We start from the raw sequence: 16,648 nt of genomic DNA on the forward strand, positions 1-16,648 counted from the left end.
TTCAGTATGTAGTAATAAAAGGGATTAACATTGCAGAAAGTGTAGGGCATTACTGTTGGAGTTTAAAACTTTAAAACTTGCATACCACTAGATGTATATAACACATACATGATAATCAATAGATTACTCTATTGTTGGATAAATAAGTTTGTGCTAATTACCAAAGTGGACTCCCAAATAAAGAACCATTCAATGCATGAGATTTTCGCTAAAGCGGGATTTTAGATATGTTAAAATGTACATTGTCTCACTCCTATTTTGGAGAGACTGTTTTTGTAATTCAAATCCATGCCACCACAAACATTAATAGCAAATCTTATCATTGGGCCAAACCACCATTCTTAAAGAGGACTTTCAAATACATAAACAAATTCAAACATCATATATGAAAACATTATTTATGAGTCCCATCGTGAGACATTTTCAAAGAGAACTGATGTCAATACCTTTGACATTTTTCACCAAACTAGTGAGTTCTTAGTTTTGTTTGCCAGAGGACTTCCACTACTACCATTCATGGATAAAAGTTGGATATGATTAATTTATATATATATATATATATATCTTACATGTGAGGGGACACAGACAGACACAGTTTCATAGCGAACCATCGAACACCAAACAACATACCAAATTGAATAAGATGGTTCTGAATTTCTATCTTCTCTTTATTTTTCCTCTATTTGTCTTCTGTTGCTTCTCTGAAATCATAGCTCACAAAGATGAAGAAGACCCAACAACCAAAACTATGGAGCATTTCTCTGGATACCGAATTCACGAACCCCACTCCCAAAATCCACTATCTTTACTATCAATGGATAACCAAAGTTTGTAGAAACAGGTATTGATACAAATTCTCTATATCTTTGTCTTTGCTTCTCTCTCTGTGTGTATTCTCTGAACTTGGTTTTGTCAGAAAGATTGTTTTAGCGATCGAACTATTGAGTTTGATTGTAATATAGGTTTGGTTGTGCCAATGATTCGTGAACTGGATGTTTTGTTTTGTTTTGAAAAATTTAACAGTATGGGTGTTTTGAAACTCTCACGGAAATTGATCGAATCCATTTTGTTTTATACGAGATTTTATTTAGTCTACTGGATTCCAAGTTTGTTTTGTGATAATAATTTGAGAGAGAGAGAGAGAGAGAGAGAGAGAGAGAGAGAGAGAGAGAGAGAGAGAGAGAGAGAGAGAGAGAGAGAGAGAGAGAGAGAGAGAGAGAGAGAGAGCAACTGAATAGCTCTGTATTGATCTATTAATTATGTGTGTAAGTTTACAAACAGAATGAGCTCTCTTTATAGAGAGAAGAGGGATACAATGGAGCACCGAAAGCATAAAGGGTACATTAAACAATATAAAGCTAAAGCTAAAGATGTGGTAGTGGGTGTCTACCTTTATAGTCTTTACAGCTACAATTACAGCTACAATGTACTATATGTTATATATTAACAGCCCCCCGCAAACTCAAGGAGGGTAGGCATCGACCAAGTTGAGTTTGGAAACAAGATCACGGAAGTGCCCAGGAGGATGAGCCTTGGTGAAAATATCAGCAGGTTGATCGGCAGAAGCAATAGGGAGAAGATGAACAGTACCACGTGTAACATGCTGTCGAATGAAATGACAATCAATCTCAATATGCTTTGTGCGATCATGAAAAGCATCATTGTGAGTAATCTGAATAGCACTCTAATTGTCACAATAAAGAGAGGTAGCGCCAGAAGAGGAAACACCCATATCAGTGAGGAGCCAGCGAAGCCAAAGAAGTTCCTGAGTAGTATCAGCAAGAGCTCGGTATTCAGCTTCGGTGCTAGAACGGGCAGCGAGGGATTGTTTCTTGTTACGCCAAGTAAGAAGAGAATCCCCTAAGAAGAAACAAAATCCCGTGGTGGAGCGTCGATCCGTAGGATCCTCAGCCCAATCAGCATCAGAAAAGGCACACAGTTCAAGAGAGGAGGAAGCAGAGTAGTGAAGGCCATGGAACAGAGTGCCTTTGAGGTATCGAAGGATGTGGAGTAAAGCAGTATAGTGGGGAGTGCGAGGAGCTGACATGTACTGACTAACAATGTGAACAGCATAGGCAATGTCAGGACGAGTCACTGTGAGATAGACAAGACTACCGACGAGCTGGCGATAAAGAGTAGTATCATTAAGGAGAGCCTCATCGAGAGGAGTGAGACGAATCTGAGGATCAACTGGAGTAGATGTAGTTTTGCAATCAGTAAGACCAGCACGAGCCAGAAGATCGGATACATATTTGGCCTGAGATAAATAAGAACCAGTAGAATCATGAGAGACTTCAAGGCCTAAAAAGTAGTTAAGAGTACTAAGGTCCTTCATCTCAAACTGACGGTGGAGAAAACGTTTGAGGTGGAGAATACCAGCTGCATCATACCAGTGATAATCATATCATCCACATACAGAAGGAGAAGAGTGGTACCATGAGGAGTAGTCCGTATAAAAAGAGCAGAGTCATAGGAGCTAGAGGTGAACCCGAAGTCATGAATGGTAGAACTGAACTTAGCAAACCAAACGCGGGGTGCTTGCTTGAGACCATAGAGGGCACGCTGTAATTTGCAAACCTTATGAGGTGGAAAAGTGGACCCAGGTGGAGGTCGCATATAGACCTCCTCAAGAAGATTGCCATTGAGGAAAACATTTTTGACATCCATTTGAAAGAGCTCCCAGTGGCGAGCAGCAGCAACAGCCAGTAAACTGCGAACAGAGGTAAGCCGAGCAACAGGGGAGAAGGTTTTCTCATAATCAATCCCATATTCCTAGTTGAAACCCTTGGCAACAAGACGAGCTTTGTAGCGTTCAATAGAGCCATCAGAATGAGTCTTGATTTTGTAAACCCATTTGCAGCCAATCGTAGTTTTGCCAGGAGGAAGATCAACAAGATCCCAAGTATGAGTTTTGTCCAAAGCTTGGAGTTCATCAGTCATAGCTTGCTGCCAAAGAGGATTAGTACAAGCCTCACGATATGAGGTAGGTTTATAAGTAGAAAAGGCAGCAGACCCAACAATATAATCACGAAGGTAGATAGGAGGTTGAGTTACCCGGTGTGGTCGACCCGTAGGAGGATCGGTGGGAGGAAGAACCAGTGGAGAAGGAGGTGGTGCATGGAGAGGTGGTCCTTTAGGGAGAGCAGTCTGGTCGGGAGCCGGAGTGAGCAAGGGCGTCTCAATGAAGGAGGAACCTGTATCAAAATCATCAGAAAATAGATCTATGGAAGGATTAGTAAACAGTACATTAGTGGAAAGTGCGGGTAAGTGAAAGGAGGATAGGAAGGAAAACATTTGGTGCTCCCAAAAAATGACATGGAGGGAGATACGAAAACGTTTAGAGAGAGGGTCCCAACAGCGAAAACCTTTATGTTCAATTCCATACCCAAGAAAGCAACAAAGACGAGAACGAGGTTCAAGCTTGGTGTGTTCATGAGATTGAAGAAGAACAAAGCAGGCAGAGCCAAAAACCCGAAGATTAGTATATGGAGGGGGAGTGCCATGCAAACGTTCAAAGGGAGTTTGATTATGGATGACAGGGGTAGGAGCACAATTGATAGTGTAGACGACAGTGAGGGCAGCTCCCCCCCAAAAGTTTTCAGGGCAAGAAGAAGAAAGAAGGAGCGCGCAAGTAGTGTCAAGAATATGCCTATGTTTCCGTTCAGCACGGCCATTTTGCTGGGACGTGCCAGCACAGGAACGATGAGGCAGTGTACCATGACTCTGAAGAAAAGAAAGGAAATCTGAATCCCGATATTCCATAACATTGTCAGAGCGAAAAAGTTTAATGGATTTGGAAAATTGGGTGTGGATCATTTGGGCAAATCGATAATAAAGGGTTTTGAGTTCAGACCGAGTTTTCATGAGAAAAATCCAAGTAAACCGTGAAAAATCATCAATAAAAACAACAAAATAAAGAGATCCCCCAATAGTAGTAGTAGGGGAGGGGCCCCAAATATCCGAATGTATAAGATCAAAAGGTGCACAAGAAAAAAAAGTATTTTTATTGAATGATAAAGCAGGTTGTTTGGCAAGTTGACAGGGTATACAATCGAAAGTATCTGGAATTACATGGCCCAATTGTCCACTAGAAACCAAAGACTTTAAGCGATTAACAGAAATATGCCCCAAGCGACAATGCCAAAGATGAAAATGAGATAATAAGGAAGCAGATGTAGGAACAGCGATCTGAGGAGAGTCAGGAACATGAAGGTGAATGAGCTCATAGAGACGTCCGTGCTTACGGCCGATCCCAATAGTCTGCCTCGTCTGAGGGTCCTGCACCAAACAATGAGTAGCAGAAAATGTGACAGTTAGACCAAGTTTACATAATTGACCAATAGAAATAAGGTTTAAAGTGAGAGCAGGGATATGATAAACTTGAGGTAAAGATAAAAAAATGTGGAAACAGTACCAATATGACGGACAGTCATGAGAGAACCATCAACAGTTTGAATTGAGGGAATATGAGGAGATGAAGAGATGGAAGAAAATATAGTTGAACTGGAGGTCATATGATTACAACAGGCAGAGTCAAAATACCAAGAAGAGTTACCTGGAATCACAAACAAAGCAGTAGGAGGAGGTGTACCAGAAGGGGAGAGAAGGTGTTTGAACATGGCCTCTACATCTGTTGGAGAAAAGAGAGGGGTAGACGGAGCAGGAGACTCAGAACCCTCAGCGGCAGCAGCAGCAGTGTAATGAGACTGATTCCCGGAACGATGAAAGCTCCCTCGGGAAGAACCACCGCGGGAAGAGTGGTTGTTGGAGGATGAGCGGGATGGATTGCGAAAACAATCCTGTTGCAGATGACCAGGACTAAGTTTGTTGCAGTATCGGCAGGTTCTGACGGGGCAATTGACCAGGAGATGTGTTGAAGGAAGGCCCCGATTCTGACAGTAGAGACAGGCAGTGGTCCGCTGGGTGAATGATGGCCGGTACGGAGGAGTGGCAAGAACAGAGTCCACATGATGAGTTTGGAGAGTACCAAGACGAGTCTCCTCTGATAGCAGCTCAGAAATAGCTTGTTCCAGAGTAGGCAAGGGATGGCGATGAAGAAGAGAGGCACGTACGGGCTCAAAAGATGAAGTGAGAGCCATGAGAAAGTGCACCAACCTTTGCTGATTACGATAAACAGTAAATAAGACAGCATCTTCTCGATGAGGCCAAGTCGGTTCAGAAAGAGCAAGCTGGTCCCAAACGGAGTACATTTAAGAAAGGAAGTCATTGATGGACTGACTAGATTCTTGGCACATCCGATGAAGTTGGCTCTGAAGTTGATATTGATGAACAAGACCAGTAGTCTGGTATCGTTCTTTCAAAAAATCCCAGATGTCTTTTGCAGGAGTAGTGACAGAGTCAAGCTGAAAACTACCAAACTGAAGACTGATAGAGGTAACAGAAGTATTTCGAAACCAGGTAATGATTTGGTAATTCTTACTGTCCCATTCCTCAAGTCGGTCTTCATGTGTAGGAGTAGCAGTAGAAACAGTGGTTTCAGCAGTGTCTTTCACCGGTTGGGTCATATCCCCGGTGATAATTCACCAAAGCTTCTTTCCTTTGAGAAAGGAAGACATGGCTTGGGCCCATAGAACATAGTTAGAACCATTCAAAATAACGGAAATGGGATGGGAGGCATCATGACGATCCATAATAATAGTTGAGTAGGGCTAAATTGATAGGAATAGACCTGTAGGAGCAAAATTAGGTAAAACAGAGTGTACCAGTGAGTCCGAAAGGTCGAAAATAGTTAGGAAAGGTGGGCTGTGCAGAGATGATGTTAGCAGGATGGAAAATGATGTCAGCAGCGCACGTTAGCAGAGAGGGCATGCGGCGCACGGTAGCAGATAGGGCGTGCGGCGTACAGTAGTAGAATGGCGCACGCGAGTGCACAATAGCGGAACGGCACACGCGCGACTTACAGTAGACGATGGCGCACACGGGTGCACGACAGCAGGCGCAGCGCACGAAAGAGCAGAGTGGAAGGCGCGTGTGAGCGTGGCAACAGAAGCAGAGACGCACCGAGCAAAAGGGCGGCGCGTGGGAGCGCGTGAGAGCGTTTCTGGTGACGGGCTTGGTGCCGTTGGAATCGTAAGGAGATTCCGAGCTGTTTGGTGTAGTTCCACCGTGTACGGGACTAAGCACCAAAATTGAAGAATGCCAGAAATGTATTACTGTGCTCTGATACCATGTGATAATAATTTGAGAGAGTCAGAGAGAGAGAGAGCAACTGAATAGCTCTGTATTGATCTATTAATTATGTGTGTAAGTTTACAAATAGAATGAGCTCTCTTTATAGAGAGAAGAGGGATACAATGGAGCACCGAAAGCATAAAGGGCACATTAAACAATATAAAGCTAAAGCTAAAGGTGTGGTTGTGGGTGTCTACCTTTATAGTCTTTACAGCTACAATTACAGCTACAATGTACTATATATTATATATTAACATGTTTATTATTTGTCTACACTTACAGCATCTCCAAACCTTATCCAAATTTATAATTTTTCACCAAATTTGACAAAAGAAGTTTTTGTGGATAAGCTTGGAATGTTTAAGTGAGGATTGAAGCATTCAATTTTTCACCAAATCAATCTTTAGATTTTGTGTATATTTCATGCAATTTTGAGTCAACAGGTAACCTTTTCCGTTCTGTTGAGTTACCTTAATTCTAGGAATTACTTTTTCTTCATTTTGTTGTGCTGATTTTATCTAAACATATTCATTAGTGCTCAACCGCTTTGTCTCATTTGCTTCTATGCAGGGAGGGCTATGAACCACGGCTAGCTGCAGTTGCAACAGGTTCTCATATTGATGCAATTCCTTATTCTGGGAAGTACGATGGAGTTGTTGGTGTTTTGGGTGCAATACAAGCCATCAATGTACTGAAAAGGTTTGCAAGTGGTCTGACTGTTGCAAAACATGTTTGAAATAGGAGAACTGAAGTCCACTGCTAATTTTGTCAATATAGTCATTGGGGGATCTTGCTATCTATCCATTCTGTATGTCTCAGATTCTTTTAAGAACTCAATGACGTCAAAATACATGTTAGAATTTTGTCTTTTACACACCAGTTAAAAACTCGTACATAAATTTTTATTTAATTATTTACCAACAAGAACCATAAAAGAAAACCAAGGTATCTATATAATCTGTGTAGTTGGATTGAGGATATCAGGATGGGCATTGGCGATATGAGAAATTATAAATTGGGAAATCAAAGTCTTTCTAATAACATTCTATTAAGGCTTTGCATCAACAAGAAACCAGATGTTTTTTTTTTTTTTTTTTTTTCTTTTCTTTATATGTGCAACCATTGATTAAACTAGCAATAAGAAGTAATCTGATTTGCAAGGAAGTTGTTATTAGAACAGGAGAAAGGCCACCAAGAAAATAACATGGGTTAAGGTGAGTGAGAAAGCACGTGGTCTGCATGATCAGAAAGGGGATATAGTCCTTGATGTAGTATAGCTGATATTCAGAAAGGTTTGGTAGCCAATTCTACATAGGCAGGCCTTTAGAATTTGTTCAGTCGAGGGTTCTTCATATGGCCACAATATACTTTTCTTCTTCAGAATTTTTAATTAAATTCTGTGTGAGAAAAGAATCTGCTTTTGCATTTCTTCTAACCCTATGTATGATTAAGTGATTTGGAGAGAAAATAAAAGAAATAGAGAGAAGAATAATGCTTGGGACCCCCTTTTGGGGGTCACCCCCTCACCCCCCTTGCCACGTGGCAGGTGGTGATTGGAGGAGCAGGAAAAAAAAGAAAAAGAAAAAGAAAAAGAAAAGGTAGCCAATGAGAGAGAGAAGGGGTCAAAGGGGGTGGGGGGAAAGGGGGATGAATCATTACTCATAGAGAGAAATGTGTTTCTCTTACTTGTTTGGATAATTTAAGTAGAGAGAAATGGAAAGAAATGAAGAGAAATTGAGAGAAACTCATTTCTCTTATGAGGCTCATTTTTAATCTTCCCAAAAGTGGAGAGATTGGGAGAGAAAAGAAATCATTATTTTCATAATACTAATTTTGTCTCTATAAAAATAAAAGAAATAAAATGATTGAAAATATAAAAAGGTTATTTTGGTAATATAACATAAAGTAATTTCTTTTTTTTTCTCTTAATGAAATCTAACGAACAAGAATGAGAGAAATCACAATCATTTCTTTTCTTTTATTTCTTCTTTATCCAAATAAAAAAGAGAGAAATCATAATTTTTTTTTTTCCTCCTAAATTCTCAAACATGGCTCCGTTTGGGAAGAAAAAAGCCAGACTTTTTTGGCTAAAATAGCCACAAAAAACAAAATAGACTATTTTAGTTACAAAAAAACAAAACATCAAATTCAACCCATAATCATTACAATCATCTCTCACAAAAAAAGTCAAAAAAACTAAAAAGTCAAAAAATCCTTTTCAAACCAAGCTAAACTAACCCAAACTAAAATAATCAAAAATAATCAAAAAGTCAAAAAATCAACCCACACCCCAAACGGAGGCAAATGTTTTTGTTGGATCAATTACTGCTTATATTATGCTGATTGGACTTTTCACAGGTTTGTGTTTAAGCCTATAAGATCACTAGAAGTGATCATGTTCACCTCAGAGGAGCCTACACGTTTTGGGATCAATAAAATAAATAAATAGTTCAAATCGAAAACAGATTAAAAGATTGAAAAATAAAAAATAAAAAAAAAATCAGAAATTATTTTCTTACAAGTATATAAATATTTTAAATATAAATTTTATATAAATAAAAAGTCACCTCAGTCTCACACCACACTGCGTTGGTTACAAAGGGCTCTCTTTCTCTCTTGCGCGCGCGCACCAGAGATACAGAGCTTGAAGAAGAAGAAGAAGATGATGGTGATGATGTCAACAATTGATGTATCAGTGATTATTAGAAGAGCAATAGCTTATAATTGGCTATTAAAAGGTACGCCGCTACTTGTCTCCTCCCCCCTAACTAATAATCCTCCATCCTCATTTCCTTTGCTTCGTTCTCTCTCTACTAGCCCTACTTCTCCTCCTCCTGCTGCTGTTGCTGTAATACCCAAACAACGACGCAATTTGGGTCCCAAAGATCTGCAATCTGCTTTGATTTCGTTCAATCGCATGCTCCAAATGCGACCTTTGCCCCCCATTTCTCAATTCAACAAAGCTTTAGGACCTATTACGAAGATGGGTCATTACGACATCTCTCTTTCTCTTATTCTCAACAAGCTGCAACAGTTCCAGGGCATTCAGCTCGATATCTACACCTTCAACATTGCTATTAACTGTTGCTGCCGCCTTGATCAAGTCCATTTCGGCTTCTCTCTGTTTGGTTCCCTCTTCAAACGTGGTTATACACCTGATGCAACTACCTTCAACACTCTGATTAATGGACTTATTTTGCAAGATAAAACCCCTGAAGCTGTAGAGTTATTTAAGAAATTAATCACAACTAAAGAAATTGAACCCGACGTCATTATGTATGGAACCATTGTTAATGGGCTCTGCAGAACCGGGAACACTATCAGGGCTGTTAGTTTGCTTAGGATGATGGAAGAGGGGAGTGGTAAACCTGACACCGTAGTCTATAGCACAATCATTGATAGTCTTTGCAAGGATAGAATGGTGGATGATGCTGTGAAACTCTTTACAGAAATGAATGAAAAGGGTATTTTCCCAGATGTTGTCACTTATACTTCTTTGATTCACGGACTATGTAATTTTGGCCGGTGGGAGGAGGCTACAGAAATGTTAAGAGAAATGTTGGATAGTGGTATTGCTCCGAATGTTCATACATTTAATGTGTTGGTGAATGCATGTACCAAGGAAGGGATGATGAACGAGGCAGAGGGGGTACTTGAAGTCATGATACAAAGAGGTGTGGATCCTGATGTAGTCACATACAATACTCTAATGGATGGATATTGTTTTCAAGGCCACATGGATGAAGCAATTAGAGTGTTCAATAACATGGTGGACAAGGGCATTCACCCTAATATTTTTAGCTATAACATTCTAATCAATGGATATTGCAAGAAGATGAAAATAGATGAGGCCATGCATCTCTTTCGAGAAATGCCTCAGACAGGGTTGAATCCTAACACTGAAACGTTCACTGCTATGTTACAGGGTTTGTTTCGATCAAGTAGATGTTCGGCTGCTCAAGAACTTTTTAATGAGATGCAAGCTGTAGGCATAATTCCGAATTCTCAAACTTATGGTGTCATGTTGGATGGGCTGTGCAAAAACCAGAACATTGCTGAAGCATTGTCCTTATTCCACATGATGGAAAGCAACGGTTTACATCTTGATGTTGTTATGTACAATATTCTTATTGATGCATTCTGCAAGGATAAAAAGCTTGATACTGCAAGGGCCCTTTTCCATAACCTTCCTTCCAAGGGATTACAACCTGATGTTAAGTCATACACTATGATGATAAAAGGTCTTTGTGAAGAAGGCCTACTACATGAAGCTAAAGAGTTGTTTGTTAAAATGGAACAAAATGGTTGCTTGGCAAATGATGTCACTTACAACACTATTATCCGAGGATTTATTAGACAACACAAGTGCTATGAGGCATTAATACTCGTTGAGGAAATGGCTCGAAGGGGTTTTTCAGCAGATGCATCCACTTTTCCCTTGATCGTTGATATACTCTCAACTAAAGGACAAGATCCTGCTGTCCAAGAACTGATAAAGAAGCTCATGCCCAAAGATAGTCATGGAATGCAAGAGAATGAGTAAATTTCTTAAGCTGTACATTATACTAAAACATATAGCCTTTTATGCTCATAAAATGTTTGTTATTTGGTGAAACTCTTTTAAATACATGTATAGATGTTGAATCTTGTCTGTACCGATATGTACTGCACTAATGACAAATGCAGTACATTGACTGGTATGATATTAACGACATTGATTATGTTTTATTGTACCTCTTCTCTTACACTAGGATGAAATTATTGTTATAAATTAAATGGGTTGACACTGATCTCTGTCAGCAAGAAGATTGATCATGGAATTGTTCCTTGTGTAATTCCTACATTGCTATATTTGTTGCTCTTTGCATGAAATAGAAGACAGAGCCATTGTCTTGTTTCAGTAAATGACTCGAATATACATAAAGCTTGGCTTCTACTAGCTTTGAATTCTTTTTGCAATGTGCAAGTCAGAAAACCCAACTTCAGAAGCATTTAACCTAAATTGCTTTAGGTCTATAACATGGATACAGTTTTGCTAGTCACCATTTTCAAAGTTACATGTTTCATTCTTTTCAAACATCGCTCTTTTTTAATGGAATGCATATTAAGATGGATTAAGATAACTTAGTGAACCATTTTTGCTAGTGTATCTTTAAAATGATTGACTGGGTTTGTAGTTTACTTGGTTTATTAGCCCATATTTTGATGTTACCAATCAAGGATTCTTTGGAAGGAAAGATAGGTTTGCAACTAAGGGGTTCTAGTATTGCTATGTGGTATTATGATAAGATTCGGTTATATATAGCTTGCATTTATTAAGCTAACTACAAATTTGGTAGTTCTCACATGACCCTTGGGGTGATTTTAAAAGTTTCCTGGTATGTATCCTTTTGCTATTGGGGCTGTTTAGTTTAAAAGACACTGATATTGAACTGTGTCATAGCTGGAGTGGAAGTGAATTATCAAGGCACAAGCACTAACAAAGTTGCTAGTGGCTATGCAACTGTAGGAGGCCAACCTGTGGACAATTTGTCCAATTGTTGGGCTGTAATGCTGCAGAACACAAGGCTGCAATCTGCAGAGGCCATGGCTTGCATAGTGTCTTGCTAGCAAATGTTTCCTGGACTGATTGATGAGAGACAGAGAGAGGGTTGCAATGACCCACATGAAATTTGACAGATGTCCCAGGAATGGAAACACTTTGGCTAGTTAAATTGGCAACGTGCAACTTTCATTTAGAATGGCATGTAATCAACTTGATGAGCAAACCACTTTTCCATCTTACCTATCCAACGAGACCGAAGGTGGGATCATGCATCTGTTGCTGGGCAACAAACAATAACAGATGTACTCGGAGTTTGCCCTTTTGCTGTCTCCCACTGGTACGGGGGTATATCACACTATTATTATATGTACGTGTTATCATATAATTGTTATAAATATCTTTTTGACGCTGTAAGTTTTACATAGTATCATTTTATCTCACATACTTGATTAAAAATATAAAAATATGATATTTTTTTGCCGAATCTTCATACCCTTAAATTTATAATTTGATGAGTCTGACATTTAAATATATATCCACACCCGGCACCCATACCCGAGTCCATGTAACATAGGGGATTGCTGCCTTTTTCATTAGTCAACACCATAAAGCTTCATTTTATTTATTTTTTGTTTCTCTGGAATTGCCTTTGAGTTTTATTAATAGTTGGATGTTGCTTAGTAATTTATAGATTCTGTTATGATGTTGCTCACTAATTTTTAATTTTTGAACATATTTTACCTGTTGTTTTTTGCGACAGATGCAAAGGAGCTATATAATTTTGATTATGAGCCTTAATTCATTAAAATGAAGCAAATGCGATCTATGGGAAGAAGATAAAGTATAGGCTGACATTATTAATCAACCGAAGACAAGCTTTGAAAATCACTTCTTCCACTAAATTCTTCAAGAAATAATTGCGGTATATGTTGCACTGGAGAGAGAGGATAGGTTCAAGCATTTGTTTTCTTTCCGTGTCCTAAGCATGACAAATAATATTTAGAGTTAATAACTTAAAAGTCTTGTTTACAAATATTATGATAGCTCAGATTCTATTTAAGATTTTTTGAATCAAGAAGTCTTATTTAGTAAAATTGAGAATATTATCAGTTTTTTCTAATTTTTAAAACTAAGAACATTATCAATTTTACATAGTAATATTTTAGATAATTGTTTCACTAACTGATGAAAAAAAACAGAGCATGAGATTAAACGTTTTTGCCATTCTACTTATTAGATTGATTCAACTATCTAATAAAACTGAAAATATTATTAGTTTTTTTTTTCAGTTTTAAAACTAAGAATATTATCAGTTTTTTCAATTTTAAAGTTTTTTTTTTCTTTTCTTTCAGTTTTGCACATCAATGTTCCATTATCATGCTCCTTTATAGATACAAAATTTTCATTTTTTTACCAAAAAATAATTAAATTTTTTCTATTTTTTTTTTAAATTTTTTGCACATTTTTTTTAAAAAGTTTTTTCAATTTGAAAGTTAATATTTTAAAGTTTTGAAAATCAAAATAAATGTCAAATCATCATATTCTTTTACAGGTAATCATAAATAATGAACAATTATTGTTTATGGGGCAATTTTGACTATTAAAAATTTAATGAGACTTGAAGGTCCAAAAATCTTAATTAGGACTTAATGGAGTATGAGTTCATAAATTAGAATTTGTGTGTAAATGTCCCTAATATTTACTACTTGTACAAGAAAAAGAAAAAAAAAGCTATTGACACTTTGATTGTAGATACACCAAAGGCATAATTGTTTTTTTGTAGAGATTGAAACCCAGTTCTAGTCAATTTTGTGTGCTATTAGAAAAAGTCCATGTATGTAGAAAATTGATGATATAGGACAAGTAAAGATTATTTTCCCACAAGTAGTAAGACCGGGTTAAGTATACTGACAGCAGCAATAATAGGCTTATAGGGCTGGATTTAGTGGGATTTTGTGGTTGCAAAAGTATTTAAAAAACAGAAGTTTAAGGATTTGAAAATGGTAGGGTTTTGGGAATGAAAACACAAGTGTTTAAGGGTTGTTGGGTGGTTGTTCTAAGCACTGTGAACAGTGATGTGAACAATAACCTTGCTAGAGATTCACAAGAGGTAGGCCAATCACACAAACACAATATTAAATTTTCATAATATTAACTCTTTTATTGAATCATTGAGATTATACATATATTTATAAGCTAAAGACTCTCAACTTCTAATATTCTAAGCCAACTATGACTTCCAATTCTACTTCAATCATAATAAGAAACTTTAATGACCACTAAGATTATTCTATATAATAAAACACATGTAATGACCCATTTAATAAATTGATCCAAAATAAAACCCATGGGCAATCCTACAACCCATGTCCAGCAATATTGAAATTACTATATTACCCTTAACTACTAAATACTACCATGGACACTTCTATTTAGACCAAAAAGGCTTCTTGACGATCATAAGACCTTTAGACTTTATGTTGGGCTGCCACAACCTATCGTACTTATTTATCCATGCAATAGATGTTGCATCAATTGATCTCTCTCTTTTTGTACTGGTAAGAACAGAGAAAACATTTCTTGAAAAACATAGGTTTCTGTCCTAGTAGTGGTTTACAAATTAGTATTAATGATTCTCCTATCTCAACAAGTCACTGGTTGCTATAAGAGATTGTAAATGTATGCCCTGTTAGGGATAATTCTTGTGAATATATTTGATCCCAAATCCCCCTGTTTGCAACCTGTCCCCACCAAAAAGGGAAAAGTAGAAGAAGGAAATGTACAGGCTTACCCTTTTGATCAACCAACAACAAACTCTGAAAATTTACTTCTTTCACTTGATTCTTAAAGAGATAATTGTAATGTCCTCAAGAACATCCTACAGTGCATATAGCATTGGAGAACTATTTTCACTTGATTCATATACTTGTTTTTCTTCCTTGGTCCTCTAGCTGTGACAAATGATATTTCCTACTTGTGCAAGAACAAAACATGGAAAAAAAAAAAAAAAGGTAATGACATTTTGATTGTAGCTACACTAAAGGCATATCAAATTAGACAACCACTTGTTTTTTCTATAGAGATTGAAATCAAATCTAGTGTATAATATTTGCATGAACTTGTGTTGAGTCTTGATGAATTTGTTGTTGAAGTGAGACCTTTGCATGTTAAGCAATCTCAACAACCAAATGTGCACTCCAGAAAACCAACTTTAATATGTTTTAGCTTGGATTAATGCACAAAACTACCTGTCAATGGAAAAAGTAAAAATGAAAGTCTCATGGCTAGTCTATTTTGTATCATCACCCTTTTATTTTTCACCTAGTTGAGCAAATACACTGACTTGTTCTTTACTTGAAAATTTTCAACAAGCAAAGCCATACCTCATCTATTAAGTGAGCTTCACGAACCCATTATTGCAATTCTTAGATAGGTATACTTGATGACTAGTTGTGAACTAGTAGCCCTGTGGTGGATTGTAAACAATATGCACCTTCTGATCTCCTTAATCCTAGCTCTTTTTGGCATTTCCTCATCTTTCGTATCGCTTTTGGTTTGAACTATGTTACTAGTTATAGGTGTTAAAGACCATAAAGTATGGCCTGTTTGTTCTAGAGATGAATAAAACCCCTTAAGATTTCATTTCAATGTCCAGTCAATATGTGTCTAATTGTGAGAATTTCCTTCGTAATAGAGGTTTTGTGATGCAATAATGTTGTGAATGGCTTAAAGATAACTTTGCTGGCCACTTAAAAAACAAACAATAAAAAAGTGATCTTTATTAGCTACCCTTTTGACTCAGAGCTAGTGGACTTCATGCTAAACTCCTGTATGTTTGTTTGTAATTGCAAATATGGTAGTCTTCTTCTTTATTCTCCACTACGAGATTGCCATGTTCAATGCAAATGCTCACTTGATACTTCATTAAATATAGATGCAGCTAACGCCTGAAAACATACATTTATTTTGTGCAGGTAAGAGAGGTGAAATTGATGTTTCCAGGTTGGTGTTGATAAATGCTTCATGGCATTATCCTTCAACAGCTCTGTCTTGTAAAGAAATGTTCCCGGGTTTCTACACAAATAGGAGAACAAGGAATGATACTAAACTAATTGACCATCAATCAGTGGGTGTGTTAGTGCATTATATTGTTAGTGTATTCTATGTTGTTATTAGCTGTAAAGTGTGTCCTAGCTGATCATGATGTCTTTGCTTTCGGTTGCTTTTGGGTGCATTGTTTGTAAACTTCTCCTTTATAAGGAGCTCCTGAACCATTGTACAAAATACATTCAATACATAAATCAATATACATAATTCATTCTCTCTGTATCTCTCTCTATCAATTTATCTTACATGGTATCAGAGCTATAGGTTAAAGATCTTGGTGTTCTTCGCCTTCCGGCGGGCGGGCGGCAACCTCGCCTTGGCCGGCCGCCGGACCTCAACCTAGTCCTCTCGAATTTTCTACACATACCTTGAAATTTCCTTTCTTCAACCTGCTGAGTGCACTACTGTTCAGTCGCCGGAGACCGCCGCCACTTGCACGTCGATGTCCCTTTGCCGAAGCTCCGTCGCGACACCGGCCTTCCTTGCGTCTGGTTTCAATCCCCTGCACATAGCCGCAACTCAATCCTCTCCCTGATCACACACAGATACATGCATACACTAGCTCTCTTCTCTTCCTCTCTTTAGCTGGGTCTCTCACGAGACACACCCATCACACACCCAACACATGGCAGAACACACCCAGCACACCCAACACAGACCAGCCACACATAGACACCATTCACACTCTTCTCTCTCAAGATCCATACACACCAAAGAGGGACACCCAGCAGATGCATACACACTGATACACAGACATACACTTCTCTTTGGGGTCGGAGGAGGACAGACGGAGCACTCACACAC

General features: G+C 38.1%; 1 protein-coding gene and 1 long non-coding RNA gene across 3 annotated transcripts; both read left to right on the forward strand.

Annotated features, from left to right (window-relative positions):
- The first annotated feature begins 705 nt into the window (after positions 1–705).
- LOC145793093 (uncharacterized) lies at positions 706–7,102 on the forward strand. The gene is made up of 2 exons (XR_014333604.1): positions 706–841; positions 6,763–7,102. It is a non-coding gene; the product is annotated as an uncharacterized LOC145793093 (long non-coding RNA).
- A 1,671-nt stretch (positions 7,103–8,773) lies between these two features.
- LOC114272035 (uncharacterized) lies at positions 8,774–15,875 on the forward strand. Of its 2 annotated transcripts, XM_082875572.1 has the most exons (3): positions 8,774–8,930; positions 9,010–10,731; positions 15,712–15,867. In XM_082875572.1, the coding sequence occupies exons 2-3, from the start codon at positions 9,110–9,112 to the stop codon at positions 15,713–15,715; spliced, it is 1,626 nt and encodes a 541-aa protein (XP_082731698.1). In that variant the 5' UTR covers positions 8,774–8,930; positions 9,010–9,109; the 3' UTR covers positions 15,716–15,867. The 2 variants fall into 2 exon arrangements, with proteins under 2 accessions (XP_082731698.1, XP_082731697.1); XM_082875571.1 differs by having other exon boundaries at positions 8,780–10,731; positions 15,712–15,875.
- The last annotated feature ends 773 nt before the right edge of the window (positions 15,876–16,648 follow it).

Source organism: Camellia sinensis, chromosome 6 (assembly GCF_055761805.1).
Source record: "Camellia sinensis isolate YWXY chromosome 6, ASM5576180v1, whole genome shotgun sequence".
Lineage (NCBI taxonomy): Eukaryota > Viridiplantae > Streptophyta > Magnoliopsida > Ericales > Theaceae > Camellia > Camellia sinensis.